Source organism: Schistosoma mansoni, chromosome 4 (genome assembly GCF_000237925.1).
Source record: "Schistosoma mansoni strain Puerto Rico chromosome 4, complete genome".
NCBI classification, from domain to species: domain Eukaryota; kingdom Metazoa; phylum Platyhelminthes; class Trematoda; order Strigeidida; family Schistosomatidae; genus Schistosoma; species Schistosoma mansoni.
In genome coordinates, this window is record NC_031498.1 from 4,102,028 (window position 1) to 4,124,369 (window position 22,342).

General features: G+C 33.4%; 1 protein-coding gene across 1 annotated transcript; it reads left to right on the forward strand.

The window, feature by feature from the left end:
* Positions 1-1,207: 1,207 nt before the first annotated feature.
* Positions 1,208-19,754, forward strand: Smp_149790 (hypothetical protein; the record flags this gene model as incomplete). Its single annotated transcript, XM_018796583.1, has 10 exons — positions 1,208-1,234; positions 2,758-2,827; positions 5,037-5,097; positions 6,774-6,862; positions 8,842-8,924; positions 11,385-11,511; positions 12,411-12,489; positions 12,631-12,709; positions 16,983-17,099; positions 19,662-19,754. 10 exons carry the CDS (start codon positions 1,208-1,210, stop codon positions 19,752-19,754), a joined length of 825 nt encoding a protein of 274 aa, XP_018651711.1.
* Between the last annotated feature and the right edge of the window lie 2,588 nt (positions 19,755-22,342).

Below are 22,342 nucleotides of genomic sequence, written 5' to 3' on the forward strand. Positions count from 1 at the left end.
ACTGGGCCTATGCCTTTGTGAGAGCAGGCTGCACGTGGTCCAGGCGTGGAATAACAGCAATGAGCAGGATAATCACCAGGGATAACGGGAAGCCTCGCGTTTGAGCTTAGGTGAAGCAACCATAGGCAAGTTCTTGGCGGTAGTAGAAAGTGTTCAAGGTGGACAAGAATGCAATGGGAATAACAGTCCGCCATGGGTCAGACAATCACGAGTGATCCGTAAATCAGAGCAAAGACAGGATGCCTGAAATTGTCCGTTTGTGAACTTATTCTAGTATCCGCCAAAGTGTTATTACTTTACAGCCCCCTTTGTAGCGAAATGGGATCCGGTTAATATTCCTGTTCACAGAGACTGGTGCATGTTAAGACTTTGGTTCATCGTGCACTCAGCACGGTAACTCAATTGACCTTATAGACGTCGGTGATGGTTCTGAAGAGAGTTCCCTTTCCGTCTTCTATAATTCATTCGGCGAAACTATAATTTATGGACGAACCAATCATATGATAGCAGGTTATGAATTTTGGTGCGAAATTCATTCACTCCTTTGGTTAAATAACATTTTGGCATTATAGCTGATATCAGTTCGTGATGAAAACATCAAATCTAATTCCTAACCCTAAGTTACTTACTCCTGTTACCTCTCGTGGAGGAGCATAGGTTACCCACCAGAATTCTCCATCCAATTTTTTTTACGGTTTCGAAGTATTTGGTACACATAATACTAAGTCATCTGCGTATGCAATGTGGTTTAGTTGTCCGCCGTTTATAGTGAGATGACAATTAATCCTAGGCTTTTCAAACCTTCAAACACAATAATAAAAAAAGCCATGATTGAAGGTTTCCTTGTTTCACTTCACATCTCGGGTTGCGTACCACAGAACTGAATAACTACTATGGTGAGCATGGATATATCGCATCATTGCACGAAAGAGATTGACTGATTCAAAGCAAAGTATTTCCATTGAGGAATGCACTCTGGACGTTGAGAGAAGTGGCAGTCAGTCTTTTTCCAGGATATCATACAGAAATCGGGTATTTGCGGTTGCTATGAACGTTCGCTGGGTTTCTTGGTATGATACCTTTTCGCATGAGCGTTACTCCGGGCGTCGTGAAATTTTAGAGTTTACTTGGTCCAAGAATTAGGTTCAGATAAGCTGTTAGTACTGTTGGATCGGTTTTCTTAAGATCTTCAACTGTAACCCTGTCCATGATAACTCCTAGTCCAATTATATCTGTAAGTGTCCATTTCACTTCAGGTTTATCAGCCAGGGAGATAAGTAATGAAGCTTGGGGGACTGGGGTCATAGTTACGACGCCGTTGAATCTCTTCACTTTGACAGTCAGAGTACTGGATAGGAAGCACATTAAGTCAAATACAATCGTTCAACACCGCAACCCTTTGTGTTAATTTGATGGTCGGATTTTCCTGTTTCGTATCAGTTCTGAGTTAGTCTTTGCGCGCCAAACCACGAAAGTAAAGCTTAAAGTTCCTAGTTCACTTCAGGCTAAACTTTGACCAAGTGTGAACGTATTATGCATTGTTGATGTTCAAAACAGTATGCAGTTTGCATTAATTCGCACATTTAGCTGCACTTTTCATCAACACCTACAGCTCAAAGTTGAACGCCAATAATCCCACACATCATTTTTAAGAGGGTATAAAATTTATGGGTAACGTTTGTGGTATTTACCACTAAGCTAGCTTACATGCAGTCGAGCACGAAATTAGGTGCATGTCTGACACCCAAACCTGGTCGATATAAACAGTATGAAATGTTCAGTAACAGGACGGAGTTCAAATATATGGCATACAACTATCTTTTAATGTAGTATACAGCAATAGCGTTGTGCACTGTCCCATCGTCCTTAGCAGGTTAGGCAACCCAAGAGTCACGAGAACACCATTGGAGCTTACAACAGGCCAGATACCTCGGCCAAGTAGTTAATTAGGATTTTGGTCAAATTATTTTATTGTGGTTAAGACTTCAAGACAACTAAATACACTTAAAAATTCCAAACAGGTTGTCAAGGTGAGCTCATCAGCACCTAGTTTTCACAGACGTCCGATTGCCTGTATACTCTAACTGAACCAAACCGAACACTGGTCCTGATCGTAACCAAAATTGTAAGCAAGCAACGTCATGTAACTATATGGTTCAGATCAAACTACAACCTTTTTACAACAAGGTATTATCTACTTAACTAATGAGTCCAGATCGTCTGCAACTTGTTAATTTTGTCTTTTCATAATATTATTAATATGGTTTGGAATTTTCCTGCTGTTGATAATCAAGTGTGAATTTCGATCAGTCTCTATAGGCATATGCGCCTCATGAGCGAAATTGCTTCTATACAGCTATTTCCTCACGAATTGATTTAACTTGTTGATCATCGGACGCTATCTGAGAGGTTCAAACACTTGGCTTTCAACTAATAGTAGGTCATACTTTCAAATCACAATCCATCTCTTTTCTTCGATCATCTTGGGGGGGGGGCACCACCAGCCGTCAAATAGATTGCGGCTTAAGGCCAAGCCTGAGAATTTGTAGTTGATAAATGAGTTACACAACGTTTTGAACCCCACTCTACTAACTGTTCAAATAATTCATAGGAAGCTTTTTTGTTGTTCCTCAAGGAAAAATATTTTCATTCATATTATTACTTCAGCAGTGTTTATCTATTTTGTCTCATTATTTTTTACGTTTATTTTCTGCAAATCTTTCTTGAGTGTATTCCTCTTTTTTCATTTCCTAATAGCGTTCACGTAAATCTGATCCGAAAAGCTACAATGCATTTACAAGTCGTCCGATTGCTATGGTTATTTTAGGTTGGTTTGTATTCTCTACTCTTTTTCTTGACATATTTAAAGTTAGATTGCTTTGTCATTTATAATCCTTAGTACTTTAAGCTAAATTAAAAGTTGTACGAACCGGTTTCTAAACTAACGTTTACCTGAAAAACTATGAATTGACATGAATTCATTGTTACACTTGTCGTAGTGCACGCATAAAGATGAGTTTTTTTCTCGATTGAACGACTTCTGTGTAATTCGATACCATTTTATACTACTCTTTATGTATTACACAAATCCTTGATATCGATCGGATAGAATCTTAGACAGTTATTAAGTTGTTCTCTGTATTTTCTAAGTTTAATCATGATATCTTATAACCAATTGTAGTGTTAGTAGTGATATGCTTGAACTAAATCGATTCCGCGGTAACGAACGAAAGCCAATGACACGATAAGCTATTCTAATCTGTTGTCCCAGGCCCCGCTAACTAGATGAAGAAGTCCGAGGCAAGTAGGGGAATATATGTATTCCGTAAGCAGCCGAGTACAAGCAATCAAATAAGGGAAAAAGTCAAGCGCACTTATACAGCAACAAATTGTCCTTGAGCATCATTAATAAATAGCACACACAAAGAAACAATGGACCAATAGCGTTTAAGATAGTTTACAAGTGGGAAATATGACGTGAAGGTAAAAAGAGCGCGTTTGGCGCGAAAACAGCTAAATTCAAATTTCCAAAATAAAATTACAAAACTAAGCCATTTACCAAGTAAGTTCTGGGGATTTGACATCCCCAACAGTTTTCGAGATGTTTTTCTTATGCAAGGGTTATTTTCACTCTAGTCACGATAGTCTAATCAGTTATATATGGTAATTGAAAATTGACAAGGCCGTGTAATATCCTTACTGACTTAAGTAATTTATCCTAATGTTGAATGGCCGCCTACACACCGTAATTGGATGATGGCCTTATTGGAATTTGGTTGGAAAAAACAATTAAAGGCAATCAGAATAATGCGGTATCATTACACGAAGTTTATAATTGATATCTTGTAATTTGTAGTAAGAAGCATGACTTTGTGTAACTGTTTTTTTTGTACCATTTTTTGGTAGTGCATAGTTTCATAACCAAAACTGTAATAATGTATATTCTAGACTTTCATTGATTTATTTGAAGCGGTTTTTGTAAAGACTGGTTTAATTTTTAAATTGCATTTGTCACAGATTAATCTCAAATGAGGCACAATTGAAAGCCAGAGATCACTGAACAACTATTTCATCCTAACATGAAACTCTCTATGCGTACGTACACACGACTCCACCAGGGAACGAGCCTAATATTTTCAAATCTGATGGCACAATTGAAAGCCAGAGATCACTGAACAACTATTTCATCCTAACATGAAACTCTCTATGCGTACGTACACACGACTCCACCAGGGAACGAGCCTAATATTTTCAAATCTGATGGCAAATACTTAAACCCTAGAACTATTACATCAACGTCTCGTCGTATTGTGGTGTTTGCTATGTATGTCGACAGACATAAGTAGTATGCAACACGAATCGGAAGTGAAATGCCTGGTAGCAGGAAGCTAAGGAGATCGAGTTGAAGAAGACGGAAAGGGAAATAGAAAGGAATTGTGAGGTGGACGAATCATACAGAATGTGAAAGACAGTTGATGGAATATTTGCAAATGAAGAATATAATGTATTGTTTTCATATTTTGCGAAGATATTCTGTAATTTGCTATTAAATAATAAATTGGTTGTTCCCACCTCGAGTGTTCGTTCACAACAGTACAATTTCAATTTCCTCTCTACCACAACGACCATTCAATGCCTTTGGTGAAGATCGCTTTACTCTCAACATATACTTAATCTATTAATCATAACTAGTTTCCAATGTTACTTCAAATGAGATCAATCTGTGACAAATACTGCTTTTTATTGATATAGCTGATTCAACCAATCCTCGATCTAAATATATTCGGTTTATCATCAGTTGTAGAGTCCAACTTTTTATCGTACCTTATTTCGAAATTACTACTTATCCGTGATGAACGATTATGTATTGAATTTATGACTGATAGACATGAAACTATTAATAATGGAAATTTATAGGGTAGAATTCATTTTATGGTTTTATTCGAAGTAACTTAGTATTATCATAAGCTTAATACACTGTATTTTCTTTGTTTTTTGATTACATCTATGTTTATTTATCTACTTTTCCAATTTAGACTTAATGATAGAATTTGCTCACGGACATTTGATGAAGAAACTTCCACATCGTTTATACAGGTATGTGAATTGTTTATCTTCAAATGAACAATTAAATATATTCATATCCGTTGTCGTAGTCTGATTTCTACCGTGAAAGTATTGAACATATGTTTAATCTTAGTATGAAATGTCTTAAAAGTGCTAAAGCACAATTCTGCTACTAATCGAACCTACGATCTTCAGGCCTTACAATAAATAACACAGGACTCTTAATGCACTAAGTTGAAAGCAAGTTATTTACGTCTTTTCGCAGTATTACACACATGATCATTTATTACCATATGGGACAACTGTTATGTCCTATGGATCTGTTAATACGTCACGTGACTAAATCGCCAATAGAATACCTATTTGTATGACCTTGGCACTGTCCCTAACCAATGACGCATAAATTAGTACTAAAGTCAACTCTGAATCCATATTGGTCCTCTCTGTATCAACCTCTCGCCCAGCCCATCGAGTCCAGAACACAGATATCAGCCTCCGCTGTGTGAATTGTATATTTCAGACATGCTTGGTTTATATACGAGCAGATCAGACTGCATCACATCATAAAGTAGAAAATAACAATTATACAAGATCAAGCGAAAAATGGCTGAGTGTGATATACTGTAACTCATAATTAGGGAAGTTAAGAATAGTAAATCGTATAACATTCGTCAATAAGTCAAATGGAAGCTTATAATAAACGGAATATAAATGTATAGGTATAATCTAGCTACTTAATAATTATCCAATAAGAATATATGTAATATTACTCCATAAGTAATTCCTAGCAGTTACCATTCATTTGTTCATTTTGCGGATATAACAAACCTCTTACTATTCTTATGATCGTTGTAACTGTAAAATTAACCCCATCGAGAGTTTTGTTACTGGACAGCGAACTACTATATCCAGGGAGTCGTCGCTGTTATATAGGTATCAACTCTGTTGGGTCCACAGTCTTACTGCTTCAATTGACATTTGCGAACCACTGCTATTCCTTGATCCTGCTGCTTATACTGGAAAATGGGAACTACTTCAACTCCCACGACTTAAAGTGAGGATACAAAAGACTGGTTCAGTGAAAATTTGTTGACATAAAAAACAATGACAAATAAGTCCCAAATCACATCATCCTTAGACCACAATACAATCATTTATATTCCGAATTACACTCAGACATTATGTTACTAACACGTAGGCAGAATTCAGTTACTTTAAAATCACACAATAAGTATAGTCCATCTGAATTAATACAGGAATAAAAATGACACTGACAGACACTACGTCATGTGGAACAAATTTTGCACCGAATCGATCGATATGAGAAAATATTGACCTTAAAACGTTACTGAGCTACGTTTGCGCTTGCCATTGAATTTCACAATCACTTGATACTGGATGAATTCACCTGAATAATGCCATCTTCCTAACCCGTCATATCAATGAGTAACATCTCTATAAGCATTTATCCCTAGTGTCGTATATCTACTTTCTTATATTTATGATATCTTCTCTGTGAAGAATTAGTTAGATTTTATATTAAACTGTTCATTAGTTTCATATGTGAAATAATGATATGATGGTATATTTGAAATGTAACTGGTTAATTCATAGCTAATAACAACTCTTTTTTATTCCTTTTTCTTCTTCATTATAAATTTAATCTTTCCTCATGCTCTCCGCTCTTAAATATCTATTTTTCTTAGACTTTGTTTAATCGTATGTCAAAATTTATTGTGCTATCAGAAAATGCAGAAAATTCGTTTGGAATTCGACTGGAAATCACTATGGACAGGTTAGATACTCCTTATTTCTGTTGTTATTGTTGTTGTTATCATTCTCCTCAAAATGCGTTTCCTTCTTTATATTTTTCTATAATAGTTTGTTTTTAGCCTATACATTTAGAAATTGACATAACAGAATCATAGCTTCACGATTACCATAGATTTAGCTTTGCATGTTTAGACTACCTGGTTGTGGAAGCATACATGATTATCGTAATCGATGATTGAAAATCTTGAATGACATGGATCAAAATCAGTAACAATGACTCAAGTGTATTCACTCTTTATTTTAAAATACATTTCCTTTTTATTACATGATTTCATTCTTGTCTATGGTTAGTCTCTCCTTCTTTTTTTGCTTCTACCACTATTATTTCTGTTATTATCTTTCACATAATACTTATACTCTTACTACTTCTACCACTATGGGATTTGAATCGACAACTTCATCTCTGTGCTAATGTGGTATGGCAACTCGAACTGATGTACGTACGTACGAAGTTCTACGTTGTAACTGACTGACTGACTACTTCTTTAATCGATGCACATTTGTATCAGAACCTTACGTTTGCTTATGAACACTGTCTGATTTATCATTTTAAATAATTTGATAAAAGTATTAGTTCAATTGAACTATTCAATATTGGATAGTGTGATTGAATACTAATTTTGATGTTTTTATGTGTATTGACTAACTCGCATTCTAATTTTGTGATGGCGCCTACATTTCCCCTTTTCACTTTCAAATTCTATTGTTCATCCGGGTAGTTAATTCTCATTGATAATAAATTACAGTTACCGTGATGTTCAGCGATGGAAATCGGATCATATCCATTTTTGTCCAGTTTTAATACATCACAAAGTTCATCGTAAGGTTAACAACTAATATTTCGTAAGAAAATCTTTTAATTTCAAATATTTCACAGTTAAGTAGTCTGTATTTAACAAAGTGCTTCAAACCAATTGTCACTATCTTTATGAATTGATATCAAGTTTTTAATTTTAGCCCAGTGTAACTTATTTCTAATCCTCTTGACCAACTAACATCGAGCGTCTAGTCACATAGTTTTTCACTTTAAGTCAAATTAAGACTAATAAATATTTTAGGATGAAATGCAAACCATTTCATTGTGTATCCTACTCTAAATCTCACTATACTTGGTAATCCATATCTTGTTACTAATCACGTTAAAAACATAAATCATAAACTTTATATATAAACATTTTGTGCAAATTATTTTATTTCAGACTTATTTTTGAGTGATCAAAGCTTACTACTGTAGTGAACGAGAGCTCCAATGGAGATAACCGATTTATTGTTATATGCAAAATTACAGAATGTCTTCGTAAATTACAAAAACCATACATTGAATACTTTACTTGCACATCTATCAATTATCTCTCAGAAACTTTATTGTTCCTTCATTCCTGTTATTACAATTACTATCTATTTACGTTCCTGTTCCTTTCAATTCTATCTTCTCAATCTTCTGTTGCCGGGCACTCCACTTTTGATTGATGTTACATACTACTTATACCTATCAACATAAGTAGCATACACCGCACGAATACTAAAGCTTCCCGTTTATCCTTATAACAACAAAATAATTCACTCATGTTATAAATTTATGTTAATCAAAATTATATAACTACTACACTAGCTTACTTGAAAATTATTATTAACGTTAAAAGATAATCATCTCGTGTATACAACTCTAAATTTATATTGTTAATTCCGTAGTTCAATAATGTAACTTAAATATTATTCTATTGTATGTGGTCAATTTAATACGACCACTGCTCAAACCGAATCAAATAATACAAGATTCGAATCTAGAACCTAATACTGTATCGTTCATCTACGCATACAAATCCATACACAAGTTTACGTAACTTTATCAATAGATATGAATAACAATTAAAAAGAGTATCAAATCAATAATTGAAACCTTCCTCTTTTCTTTTCTTTTCTTTTTGTTTACATTATTAGTTATTTTAAGTTTACTGAAATTTGTCCTCAACTTGGATTGTAATAATTTACAATTACTTGATGCTTTGAAATTAATGGAAAAGGTATGCTTTGATCTAGTTATTGATTTGATGTTTATAGAATTCTTGATACTATTTACCTGGTTAGAATTAGAACTACTCTTTTTTGTCAATATATAAGAGATTTATGAAGATTATTCAATTTAAGACAGATAATATCAGTGGATAATGAATGATGGTTATACCTAATGCTAATGCTCCCAAATGCCCTGGTACGGCCGAGAGTGGGGAAAGTCCGCTCTCCCTCTCTCGAAATGCTCTCACATAACCACGCGTATATAGCCTCTGCCAGGGAAGTCCTACTCACTGCCTTCTCATGGCGCGGGTGTTGTTTACGAAATCGAGAGGACGAAAAGCGAATGTCCGGCGCTTTAACCGGGTTGGTGGATGTGGAATGTCCATCTAGGGGAGTTGGAAAACCCTGATTCTAAACCAATGGTGCACATGGGCTACAGTATCCTGAGGGAACGAATGGCGAATGAACCTGTTGTTGGTGACCGGCTACCATGGGACTGCATCTCCCCACGATGCTCCACTGCCTTGTGGATTAGACATTTAGGTCAAAGGCTTCGGGTGTGGCCCCCTAAGAAAACCATCTGTTTCAGCTTGGTCACCTGTGCAGTATCACAGCCCTCACACAAATCAAATGAGATTTGTGCGGCGCATATGTATCTGGTGCTTCCTTGTACCAATATTTATGTGTTTAAATAAATAAATAATGCTAATGAAACCCATAGTACGATAAAAAAAGCAGTTATCGTCTGCTCCTCGGGTTTTAATGTTTACCTTAGTAAGGTCAGTCCTTAATAAAGGTTATTCTCATAGAAATTTGTTATGTAACATTTGTTAAATACAGAAAAAAATATCCTCTTCCCTCTTATGAAAATCACATTTTGTGGAGGACGATATTAATGTTTTATAACGAATTTTTAAGTAATTCTATATAAATAATCTTGAAATCCTCAATAAAATAGTTTGTTCCAGTGCTTCTTTATTTCCATTTGTGGTCTACCTAAGACCAGTCAGTGATACGAACTACGAAGATTCTACAATCTCTACAGCCCTACCACTATGCTAATATAATAATTCTATGCTTACCAGTGACTAGTTTCAAAATGCGATTCCTGTAGTTCTAGTGAGAGACCTTGACTAATTGAATCCAACCATATCGGATGTAAGATAGATAACCACCAAAGCTAATCACTCAATATTGCGAACTAATTAAAGCCTAAGGAGCACATTATTGGATCCTAGATCAATAGTATAAAGCTTAAGTATTCTCGTGAGAGATCGAACGTCTTGAGTTCGATCCGGTATGGTGAAGTCATTGATGGACATTTCTGTGAAGTCCCATACTACGACGAAATAGCTGTCCATCGCTTCCTGTTTCTTAATAATGGTCTAGTCAAAATCACTTCGTCATATAAACTCCGATAATTCTATAGTTTTCACACAATCCCTTAAAGTAGTGTTTTTTTCTATTACAAGTTCATCTACCAAGAACATTAGCTATTATAAACAAACGTTTTACTAATAAGTATAAGACTATTGTTTTGTAGGATCTATTAACTGTTAAGTTATCAATAATATTTAAAGAGCATAATCATTGTTTATCTTAAAAACGCACCTTTCAGTAAACATTGTTGTATTTAGTCATATCACTAATAACTCTGTAAATACTATTTTTTTATATTCCATGTTAACTAATCTTTATACATTCTATGTGCAGTCTATCTTATATTTCTAAAACAGTGATTTGTTTATCATTGCCATCTATCACATTAGGTTGTTGCTTAAACTACTATTGTTGAGGGTACATAGTTTTACCAGAATATAATTATTATTAAATGATTTATAGATGTAATCCGTTTATAAATTTACTATTTGTTTCGTGATGATTTTCGAGATAAAGCATATATATATACTATTGTAAATGACATTATTGAATTTCATAAACACCGTACCCTAATACGCTCACAAATTCTGTTGTCTACGAAATTAAAAGGACGGAAAGCGAATGTCCGACTCTTTAATCGCGTTGGTGGATATAGAGAATCCACCTAGGGGAGTTAAAAAAACTTTGGTCCCAAACCAGTGGTCCATATGGGCTCCAGGATCCTGAGGGAAGAAATTAGGTATGAACCTATTGTTGATGACTGGCTACCATAAAACTGTATCTCCTAATGTTGCTCCACTACTTTATGGATTAGACCTTCAGGTTGAAGGCTTGGGTTGTGGCCCCCTGAGAAAAACGCTTTGTTCGATTTGGGCTCCCAGACGATATTCCAGCCGTCACAGAAATCAAATAGTTTGTGTGCCTCATCTGTATTTGGTGCTTCCTTGTGCCAATGTTTATATGTTTAAATAATAAATACTATTAAATAAACATATACTCACTAAGTTACATATGTCAAGTTGGTAGTTATTACCTCCCATTCATTCATTTTTTTCGTTTTTGTAATATTTTTATTTTCCTTTATCTAGTCACTTCAAATATTCAACTTTTTCATTCTTCATGGTGACAAATTTCTTCAATCGCCTGACGTTTATGATAACTTATATTATGAACTAATACGTATGCATTTACTTGTTGAGAATCTTTATGAATATTGTAAGTTTGAACAGTTTTATGTACATTGTCCTCTTACACATATTATTATCAATATTGTCATAAATAACCGTTCTGTGTTATTGTTGATTTCAGCTAGAGTCATGGAGATTTGTAGAGATTGTAGTTTGTTCACAGTTGAATTCACATGTCCAATCTATCGGCTGTGTGACAGTTATTCACCTCAGACAATGGATGAAGAGTTGCGCAAGATCATGGATCGATTGAAGCTAGACATTAACACCTTTAGATGCCGACTCAGTGGTCTAGAGGTTAAGCGTTTGCGCGCGAGACTGAAGGTCCCACATATGGGATCGTGGATGCGCACTTCTCAGGAGCCCCATACTAGGACGAAAAGACCGTCCATTAATTCCAAGTTTTCAATGGTGGTCTAGCCTAGATTGACTCGTGAATTCAGATCGGTGTATCAATTGTGTGGTTTTTATTTTAGGAATATGTCTCAAGATTATGCAGTTCCATTTACATCGGCATAATTCACTTAATCTATAAATAAACTTTAGTATAATCCCTTAACATACTGATATTGAACTTGAATATATGCTACACATACATTAGAAATATTTGTGTAAATCTTTTTTGTTTATGAAGAAAATTAATATCAGGAAAACTACTCACCATCCGAATAGTGATCACAATGATAATTATGATCACTATTTCATGTTTACCTATGACTGGTTTCTAAAGTTTTTTGAAGCTCCATTGGAAGGTCGCAACCGTTAGAATTCAGTCGTTCCGGAAATAATATGTAATACCTGCATATGTCTCATTCTAATGACTGTTTAAATATATGCGGTGAATGTTAATTATAGATTTAATCACAATTAAATACGTTTATCATATTTTTTCTCTCATTTTCACATTCTTTTTTCATGCGTACATAGCTCTTCAACATTCAACTAGTACTAACATGGAGATTAAAGATGTTGCATCTTGTGTTGTACTTCAATTAAGCACTCTACGGTATGTGTTATGTAAAATATTTACAAAATTGGTTAGTTGTTAGTTGTTTCATTATTTATTAATAGTTCTCTGATTTACTATCTTTATTTGTGCGCTTTATTCCCCCTTATGTACAATTGAATGCTTTCTTTTCTTTTACAGATCGATTGTTAATCATTTCAACGCTAAAATTGCTTCATTCTCAACATTAAATAATGTGACTTCTCTTACAGAGAATCAGGTAAATTCTTGTTCGTATATATATTGAAGGATTGTTGAAATAATATTACTCTCTCCGTTCTTCTACCTTATAACATATAAAGCTTGTTGTAACGTACATTGTCGGTGAGTTAGTTGATGCTGATATTCAGTGTTCATATACACGAGCCTAACAGCCTACTCCAGTAAAAAAAAACTGGGAATGAAAAAGGGAGTCTATGGATCAACCGAATCGATATATCTCTGTATTCATTCATCTGCATATACATGTCTGTCACTTCGAAAATTAGGCCACCAATCGTTTATTGTTGTGTACCTTGGAAGTGCAAGCTATTTCTTAGCCGATAACGTCCACCTTTGATCTGGCCATTTTGTAATTGACCAAATATATCGATGGAAATCTTTTTTGTTACCTGCTTTTACTCAGTTAAACTTGAGAAAATTTAAGTGCTTTACTGTATTACGCAAACTGCTGAGTATTTCAAAGTTACCAGTTACGTATAAACTGAGATGAATGGTGACTAGCAGTAGAATCCAAGATACGCTTTTTGTCTTGCTTGGGGCTCGCCAGCTGGATGTGCCTGCATCCCGGAGTTGATGTTCACTCCAGGACTCAAACTTAATACCACTTTCCTCAAAATCGACCGCATTATCCACATAGCTACTGAGTCAAGATAGCCACTAGCTTGTGCAATGGGATGAAGTTTAATTATTAGTTATTATTTTCATATAGTTCATGCAGTAGAACCAAAAGTTAAGTACTTCATAATTCGCTTACATAGTCGTAATCTGCTGTAGTTAAAAACTCACCTTGCTGTCAATTTTATCATTATTAAAAGTAAATCGTGGCTAGAAGATATTGTTTCAGTATTTGTAGTTAAACGGTTTTACTGTTCTTCATTATTATAAAGTTCAAGCACATTTAATTACATGTAATCTACATTTTCTTAAGATTCTTACTACTGAGATAACATTTAAACTCATTTTATTTATACATACTAATCCTAATATTGAATCCAATTTTCACTTTCAATAAATGTTATAATCAGTTGGCTGGTGGGTAGTAATATTTATCTCAATTTTTCACTGCTGACTGATTTTTATCGATCAAGTTCCAGTGTGGACACTTATCTTAGGGACTCCATGTCAAATACACTATATTGAGATGTTTGGTGGTTACAGTTAGTTGACAAGGGAACCCTGGACCTGGGTTTTGTGCTAGTTGGCAATCCGTACCTGTTATCGTGAAGTAACGAATGTTCTCTGGTAATGTGTCTATACAAAACCTTCAGAATATAGGATTCTGTTATATCTTGTGACCGAGTGGATGAGTTTGTTAACGTATGACGTGAAAGAACCGCCAATCAAAGAGCAGCGAGTTATCGATTGGGACAGTGACTCACGAAAACCGTACGAGCAGTCAAGAGTGCGTATCGGCCCTGTTATCTGCTTACCCAGCCAGTTAAGTTCAGAATACCAATAACAGCCTCTGCAATATGACTCATTATTCTCAAACATAATGGGTTTGTATATTAATCAAACAGACCTTATTGTACCATAAAATAGAAAATAACATTTGTACAAGATTTAGCCCAAAGTGGCTGTGAATAGGGAGAACAGTAATCAATAGACTGGGGATAACTCAAGAATAGTAAATCGTATAATAATAGTCTATAGATCAAAATAAAGCTTATAATAAAAGGAACATGAATATGAATAGTTAAGTTACCTAGCAATTATACAATAGGAAATATACATAGTACATTAGTCCATAAATAGTCCTCAAAAGTTACCATTCACAATTCTCTTTAGGATACAACAAATTCCAAAAAACCTCAGATCTTATTTCATCAAAATAACATCAAGCTGTACTGAGTTTATATCATAAATTCTCCACTTAGTATAATTTGAGATCTATCTCACTATTTTTATTGAAACCCATTATTTATCTGAAACTACTTCACTTCCAAGATTGATCCCAAACAACTGTAACTTTTCTAGTGATATAAACCAATTACTAAACTAAATCTCAATAGTCTGTATCATGAATTAAATGAAAATTATTCTGAATTAAATGTATTTGCTTATTCTAACAAAACTAACTAAAAAATATCTTTTTAGTGAGATATTCATATCATTGAATATTCATTTGTTGTTCTAATCTACAATAATAATAACATAACTAATGATACTACTAGTACTACTACTACTACTACTACTAATAATAATAATAATACCTATTACTGTTACTATGTTGACGAATACCATTCTTGTTACAACTACTTAAGTGACTTATTTTGACTATCACTGACATATATAGTTTAAAGAAATAGAGTTTATGTGAAAGAGATTCATTGCTTCACTTCGATCAAATATAGTAATTATGATTCTTTCTATTCTATGTAATCTAATCAATTGTTAAACGGATATTGGTTGTGTCCTTTTTTTAATTTATTTATTTACTTATTATAGATATGTTTATATACGGTTGTTTATGTCATTAATGAACAACGGTATACATACATTGACATATACATACACATACCAATTTACTTATTATTTTTTTCACTTTGAGTTAAATAGAGAGAGTATCTGGTTCTATATTTCATGTTGAATCTAAGTAGTTAGCAGTTTGTGTTTTATGTAGGTGTATAAGACGAGTAAACTACCTTTTTACTTAATCCAGATAAAAGTATCGGTTTCAACATTAGTAATTAATTTATAAGTTACAATCAACATAAAACAATGATATTTATACTGTTTGCTTAGTAGTCTCAGTTATAAACTCTGTTATTTTAATTTGTTTAGCCTTATAGTACTTCTCTACCTATCACACTTAAGTTATGACTAAAAATGGAGTACGTGGATTTTTACATGAGTGCCATTATTCTTATTATTATCAAGAGTATTGAGAAAAATAACAGTTATCAGAAGGGGTTTTGTGGAGATTTCAGTATTTTCATAGTTGAAAGCATGAGTCAATTGAAGCTAGACCACACAAAAAGACCTGGAAGCACTGGTGGTCAATTGATTCATGCTTTCAACTATGAAAATATTAAATCTCCACAAAAACCACTTCTGATAATAATAATCATACGCTCACTCACTGGTCACTGACTTCGAGAGGTAAATCCAGGAGTTCTAGTGAGAAGCAGTGATCAGTGGAGTTCAAACCACGTCTGTTGTGAGATAGAAACTCACTGAAGAGAATTAGTGAACGGTTGTTCAACTTCGTGGATTGGTTGAAGGTAGACTCAGTGGTCAATGGTCTATTGGTTAAGTGCTCTGCCGCGAGACTGGTAGGTCCTGGGTTCGAATCTCGCAAGGCGGTATCGTGAATGCGCACTGCTGAGGAGTCCCATAATAGGACGAAACGGCCGTCCAGTACTTCCAGGTTTTCCATGGTGGTCTAACTTCAATTGACTCATGCTTTCAACTATGAAAAATAACAGTACAAAATTACAAATAATTAAATATATTAATGGAAATAACGAAGTTTCAGTAAGTGAATGATTGTAAAAAGAAAATATTTCGACCTGAAGCTACTATCATGCATAATTTCTATTCATTGGTATAAGTTTACTTGTGGACTAAATCATTTGGGCTTAATTTTACCTAGTTGATTCAGATCAATAATTAGTGAATAAGCCCGTTAACTAGAATGACATTTTTGTTATTATTTTATAGTTACACCCTTTCCTCAGAAAATCTTAAACTCTTTTTCTGTAATATAAATATTCTTTACTAATCAATATCATATTTTAAAAAAAGGGATTACTCAAATGCTTTTGAATGGATTCAAGAGATTGCGTGTGAACGCTTTATCAATGTAATGTAATTACATCTTTATTGCTTTTGCATTGAAAATTAATGACAGATTGAAGTCTTTATCTTAACTACTGTTTGATGTTAGATGGTTGTAGTTAGTGAAGGCGAAACTTCAGAACGGAAGTTATGTGCTAGTAGGCGTTTGCCATTATAAAACCTGCCACCAAGAATTCATACTAGTTACTTTCATTTCTGTGTCACCATGTCTATTCATTCAAAGGATAACCACACTATAAGTTCATTGATACAATTTATTTGGTATGAAAGACCAATCGATAACATGACAATGATTATGTAACGATCACGTCCATTCATAACATTAACATTATAAATTAAGATTTTATTATCTACTGATGACATTTATTCAGTAATGAATATCATTTTTAATATGCCCGAATGTTTATACTTTAAATAACAAATTTATCATTTCGGTTTGTTTGTTTGTTTGTTTATTATCCTCTCGATAGGTTTTAGACATTGTTCGAGCCAATTATGATTCATTGACATTACGATTTTTAGAGAATTTAGATAAAATTGAAGAGTTTGAGAATGAAAATGAAGATTCAATAATGTTTCATAATATTGTAAGTATTTATTGATTTGTTCTGTCTTTTCTCTTTGTTAAAATAAGGTCGTTTTTATTAAAATTCTTTTGAAAATCTTGAGAATAAAATCATTATTGAATAAGCAGAGGTAGATAGCGGCTGGTAGTGGAATGTCGGATGCGCGTTTTGTCCTGTTTGAGGCTCGTTGGTTGGATGTACTTACATCCCAGTGTTGACGTTCGCTCTGAGACTTGAAACCAATACCATTCGCTTCAAACGCCATCGCGTTATCCACTTAGCCACTTATTCTAAACATTGTTTGAAAAGTATTTTCAATTGTTCTGAGAAAATACTTTCCAGCATGAAAAACATTGAAATTTCTTTCGGCTAATTTTCTTTTCAAAAAAAATTGTAGAATCTGATTTAATTGGTTAAGATTGACATTTATTTATAATACTAACGTTTTCTTTTTAAGTCTTTGAAGATCTAATGTCATTAGTAGCCTGTTACTAAACTAACTTTGGACATGAAACTTTTCTCATAGTTCCCCTTCGTGTTATCATTAAACGTTCATTCATAGTAGGTGTTGAGAATCGAAAAGTCTAATCAAAAGTTTGAAGTGTCTCTGCGGTACAGAATTAAACGAAATATAAGTCATAGTTTCACTATAGATATTCTGTTGAGTTTTTTGTTGTATGATCCTATTCAACTACAGTATACACTTCCTACTTTATACTAAACTGACTATACAATACAAATAGCTGAAATCACTAGGTAGCTTTAATTAGTAAACCAAATAAATAGGTACATGAATCTAATGTAAAAATATTTACGATTGCTCATTTGATCTTAACAGTGAAATATAGATTAAAACCTTAAAGTCATGTGCTTGACATCTACCTCATTCAATAGAGTACCTTATTTGTAATTTCGCACCTACTATTTAGTCATGATATGGTTTCTTTTACCTACAAAAACAAATATTATTCCTATATTCTTCTAGACTATCATTAATCTAATCTGTTCAATTTATTCATATATACAATTCTAATTCTTATTAGACATATAATTAAATCAACTTTTCAGTTAATATTCCATAATCGTGTAAAGATTTGAGCTACAATTACCATTAGCCTTTAATACTGTAACTAGATGTGAAAAATTAATTGTCATTGTAGCAATATGAGTTAATGTGTCAGTTTTACAGTCTGATGTTTTTGTAGGTATCAATGCCTAGGTTGGACTTGATATTTTCAAATAAATTGAGCATTGGGTAGTGTTACGTCCTTAGTTTATACGATTGTTGCGAAATACAATTGTCAATTTAGATACGCTTACTTGTATGATCCAACTAATGTCACATACACTAGTACGAGCATCCTAAAGATACGATTGGTTCTTTTGCACCTAGCCCTGCCTGTTAAGTTCAGAACTCCGATCTCAGCCTTCGTGATACCAATCATATATTTCAAACATATTTGGTTTATATACAAACAAATCAGACCACATCACACCATAAAATAGAAAATAACATTTGTGCAAGAGCAAGCCAAAAGTGTCTGTGATCGTGAGTAACTGTGACTAATAAATTAGGAATATCTCATTAATAATAAATCGTATAATAATAGTCGATAAGTCAGATGAAAGTTTATAATGAAAGGAATATGAATATACATATATTATAGCTACGTAATAGTCATATAATAAGAATATTCGTATAATATTGGTCCATAAGTAATTCCCAACGGTTACCACTCATTTATTTATTCTCCTCCGGATATATAACAGGCAGAAGTTAATGATAAACATTTTTTTCGTTATGATCTGAATAAGTAGAAAAGTTGTACTTCTGATGTTTCATGACTTAATGTAAGTCACTTCTTCAGAGTAAATAAATAACCGAATTAAATTAACACTAGTTTTCTTTGTACTATTCAAACTTGTGTTAATTTAATGCCCGTTATTAATATATGTTCTGAAGAAGTGGTCTACATTAAGTCGCGTAATCACAAAAATACAATTTTTCTACTCAATAAGATAAAGCAAAACTATACTTACTATTTATAATCTAATGGTGGTGGACACGGAAAGTCCATCTAGGAGAGTTGGAAAACCCTGATTCCAAACCAGTGGTGCACATAGGCTCCAGTATCCTGAGGGAACAAATGGCGTATGAATCAATCGTTGGTCACAGGCTACCATGGGACTGCATCTCCTTACAATGCTCCACTGCCTTGTGGCCCAGACCTTTAGGTCAAAGGCTCAGGGTGTGGCCACCTAAGAAAACGCACCTGCTTCAGTTTTGGCACCTGGGCAATATCATATCCCTCACACAAATGAAATGAGATTTGTGTGGCGCATATATATTTGTTGTACTTTTGTAGCAATATTTATGTGTTTAAATAAATAAATAAATGCATAAAATATTGCAATCATTGGATTTTTTTTCTGTTCTGCAATTTTTTACAGTCTCTTTTTGATTATTGTCTTGTCTAATATACACCATTAAAGTGTTCTATTCATTTTTTGCTCATTCTAATTTTTCATGCTTTTTATCAACCGATTGGCTGGATGGAAAAATTACACACATCACTAATCTAGATTGAATCGATCAGTAAACAAATACGTAAAGATTGTTTGGATTCAAGTTTAGATATACAAAATCAATTACATGAATTATCATCAATACCATGAAGTAACTAATGTAAGACGAAATATACGACTATAATAATATAAATGTGAATATTTTCTTAAAAATGAAAGACATAGCAACAATGAATTACATTTCCAAGTGTTTTAGGATAAAGATGAGAAGGGATTTATATTTGCTGTTTGTTTTTTCTTTTACGTCTTTCATAATTTTTTTCTCTCTTTGTATGGCTTTCTTTTGTAATTCGACAAACATTCTGGTTAAGGGGGGAGTGTTAACTTTTTGTATATTTATCAAACACAATAACCTTTTATTACCTAACAATATTTATATTTGATATAATCCATTGACAGATTGTATACTTTTGTTTTCTTATCTAACTCATGGTTATTCTGTTTGTGATTTGTTTGTTTGTTTATCTTACACATTTGTTCTTTGACTTTGTCATTGTTTTTCTATATTCGGTTTGTTTTCGTAGTTTTATTTTCCTATAATCTGAGTTTGCACGTAAAACCTGTTGAAATGTTTGTCAACAAATTATCTTCATACAAATAACCATTTTCAAAGTATCCCTATTTTTTTTCCTATTTTTTATCATGTCTTGTTATGTTTTCATCTATGCACGCTACTACTACTACTACTATTCTAATATGATCATAATGATTCATTCGATAAATATTCATCATCATATTCTAATTTTGCATAACATGTTTGTTTACTGTGAATATCTAAGTATCTAAGTAGTATATACAAATATATCATTGGAGTAATTAGATTGTGTTTGCTATGGTAAATGGCAAATTTACTGGATTATTTATTTTCAATATTTGTTTATACTGTTGTTTATTTGCAAGTAGTATAGATTATTGTACATGTTAAGTTGATATTCAGCTGTATACATATTTTTAATAAATTATTCTATCGTAAAAGTTTCGTGTTAACTTTTCTGTTCGTCTTGATTATTCAGTTTGAAGATCGTTCTAGGAATTTGTGTACAATTTTCATGCATGTATGTATCTTAATCCATGTATTGTTTCAAAAGTAGTAAGTTGTAAAAAGGACAACCGTAGAAACAAAAGATGATAAATTTAAGTTTGCAAGGAAGTTGTACAATCGAGTAAATGAACATCCTCGTCATTCATGTTTTCATGGAATACAGTGAAATTATTTGATTGTCTGTAGATTCTTTGCAAACAGTTTGTAGAATACGCCATGCAGGTATTTCTACATATACATGGTTGGTCAGAATCAATGAATCTCTTCATGGTCAAGGCCTGAAATTAAAACTTCAAGATATTTATTTTTTCGTACTGTGGCTAAGTACTAACTTAATAGTTACTGTAATCGTTTTTTAGTAAGCGGAATGCATGTCTTAGGGGTGGCAACATAATTTAACATTCAGGAACCATACAGATCATTTATGAAGAGTACATATTGCAACGTTATGATATTTTTGTAGACTTCGAGTTATGCTTGTAGTTTGCATCAATCAAAGATTACACCACTGACAAAGATGTTGAATGACTCTTCTCATGACTTCCTGCTAAATGTCAATTTCTTGAATTTTTAAATACATCCTTCTGATAAATGCTAATAAATTTATAATGAAAGCTCTTAACCAGTTACCGACTGTCTTTAACTATACTCCTTCACATCACTTTCATTTGGGATACTTCGGGTGCAGGACAACTGTGAGTACCCTGCACATAACATCATATCATCACATAAATGAGCGGTAAATTGGTGATCAGAACAATAGACCTTCAACCATTAAATCATAAGTTAATAGAAAGTTACAGAGTAATACTTTTCGTTGAGATGGCACTTAATATGCATTTCATATCATCCAACAGCCATTTGTTAGTGTTGGAAACCACACTTAAACTATATTATTATTTCCACTTTCCATAAATAACTTTCACATACTGACGACAAGGTTTAAGATAGACTTCTGAATTCCTAGTACAAAGTGGAGTCAACCAAGTCGAATGCAGTTTTAATTCACCACTAACATTGTGGATCATACTATATCCTGACATGATCATTAGATTTTAGTCTGATGGTCTATACTGTACTTACTCTCTGTTATATCTATGGGTCCAGGTTTCAATCACTTATATTGTTTTTGAATCTCACACTATGATAAATCACCAGTCAAATCACGTTCTATTGGTTTATCGATTATAGTTATTTTCATATTGGTGACAAAAATTATATTCATATTAAAATCTCCACATGAAATTTTAATAAATTTTATTTGACTTCATACATAATGTCAGGAAGAAAAAACTAAGTTTTCAATTATTTATACTGTTTCATTGTACATTAGACTACTCAATATTTGAAGATTAATTATTATTCAAAGAAATTTTAATAGTTGAGATCATGAATCGATTGGAGCTAGACCACCATAGAAAATCTGAAAGCTCAATGGTCTAGAGGTTAAGCGCTCGCACGCGAAACTGATAGGTCCTGAGTTCGAATCTCGCGAGGCGGGATCATGGATGCGCATTGCTGAGGAGTTCCGCAATAGGACGAAACGGCCACTCAGTGCTTCCAGGTTTTCCGTGGTGGTCTAGCTTAGATTGATTCATGATCTCAACTATCAAAATTACTATAATATCCACAAAAC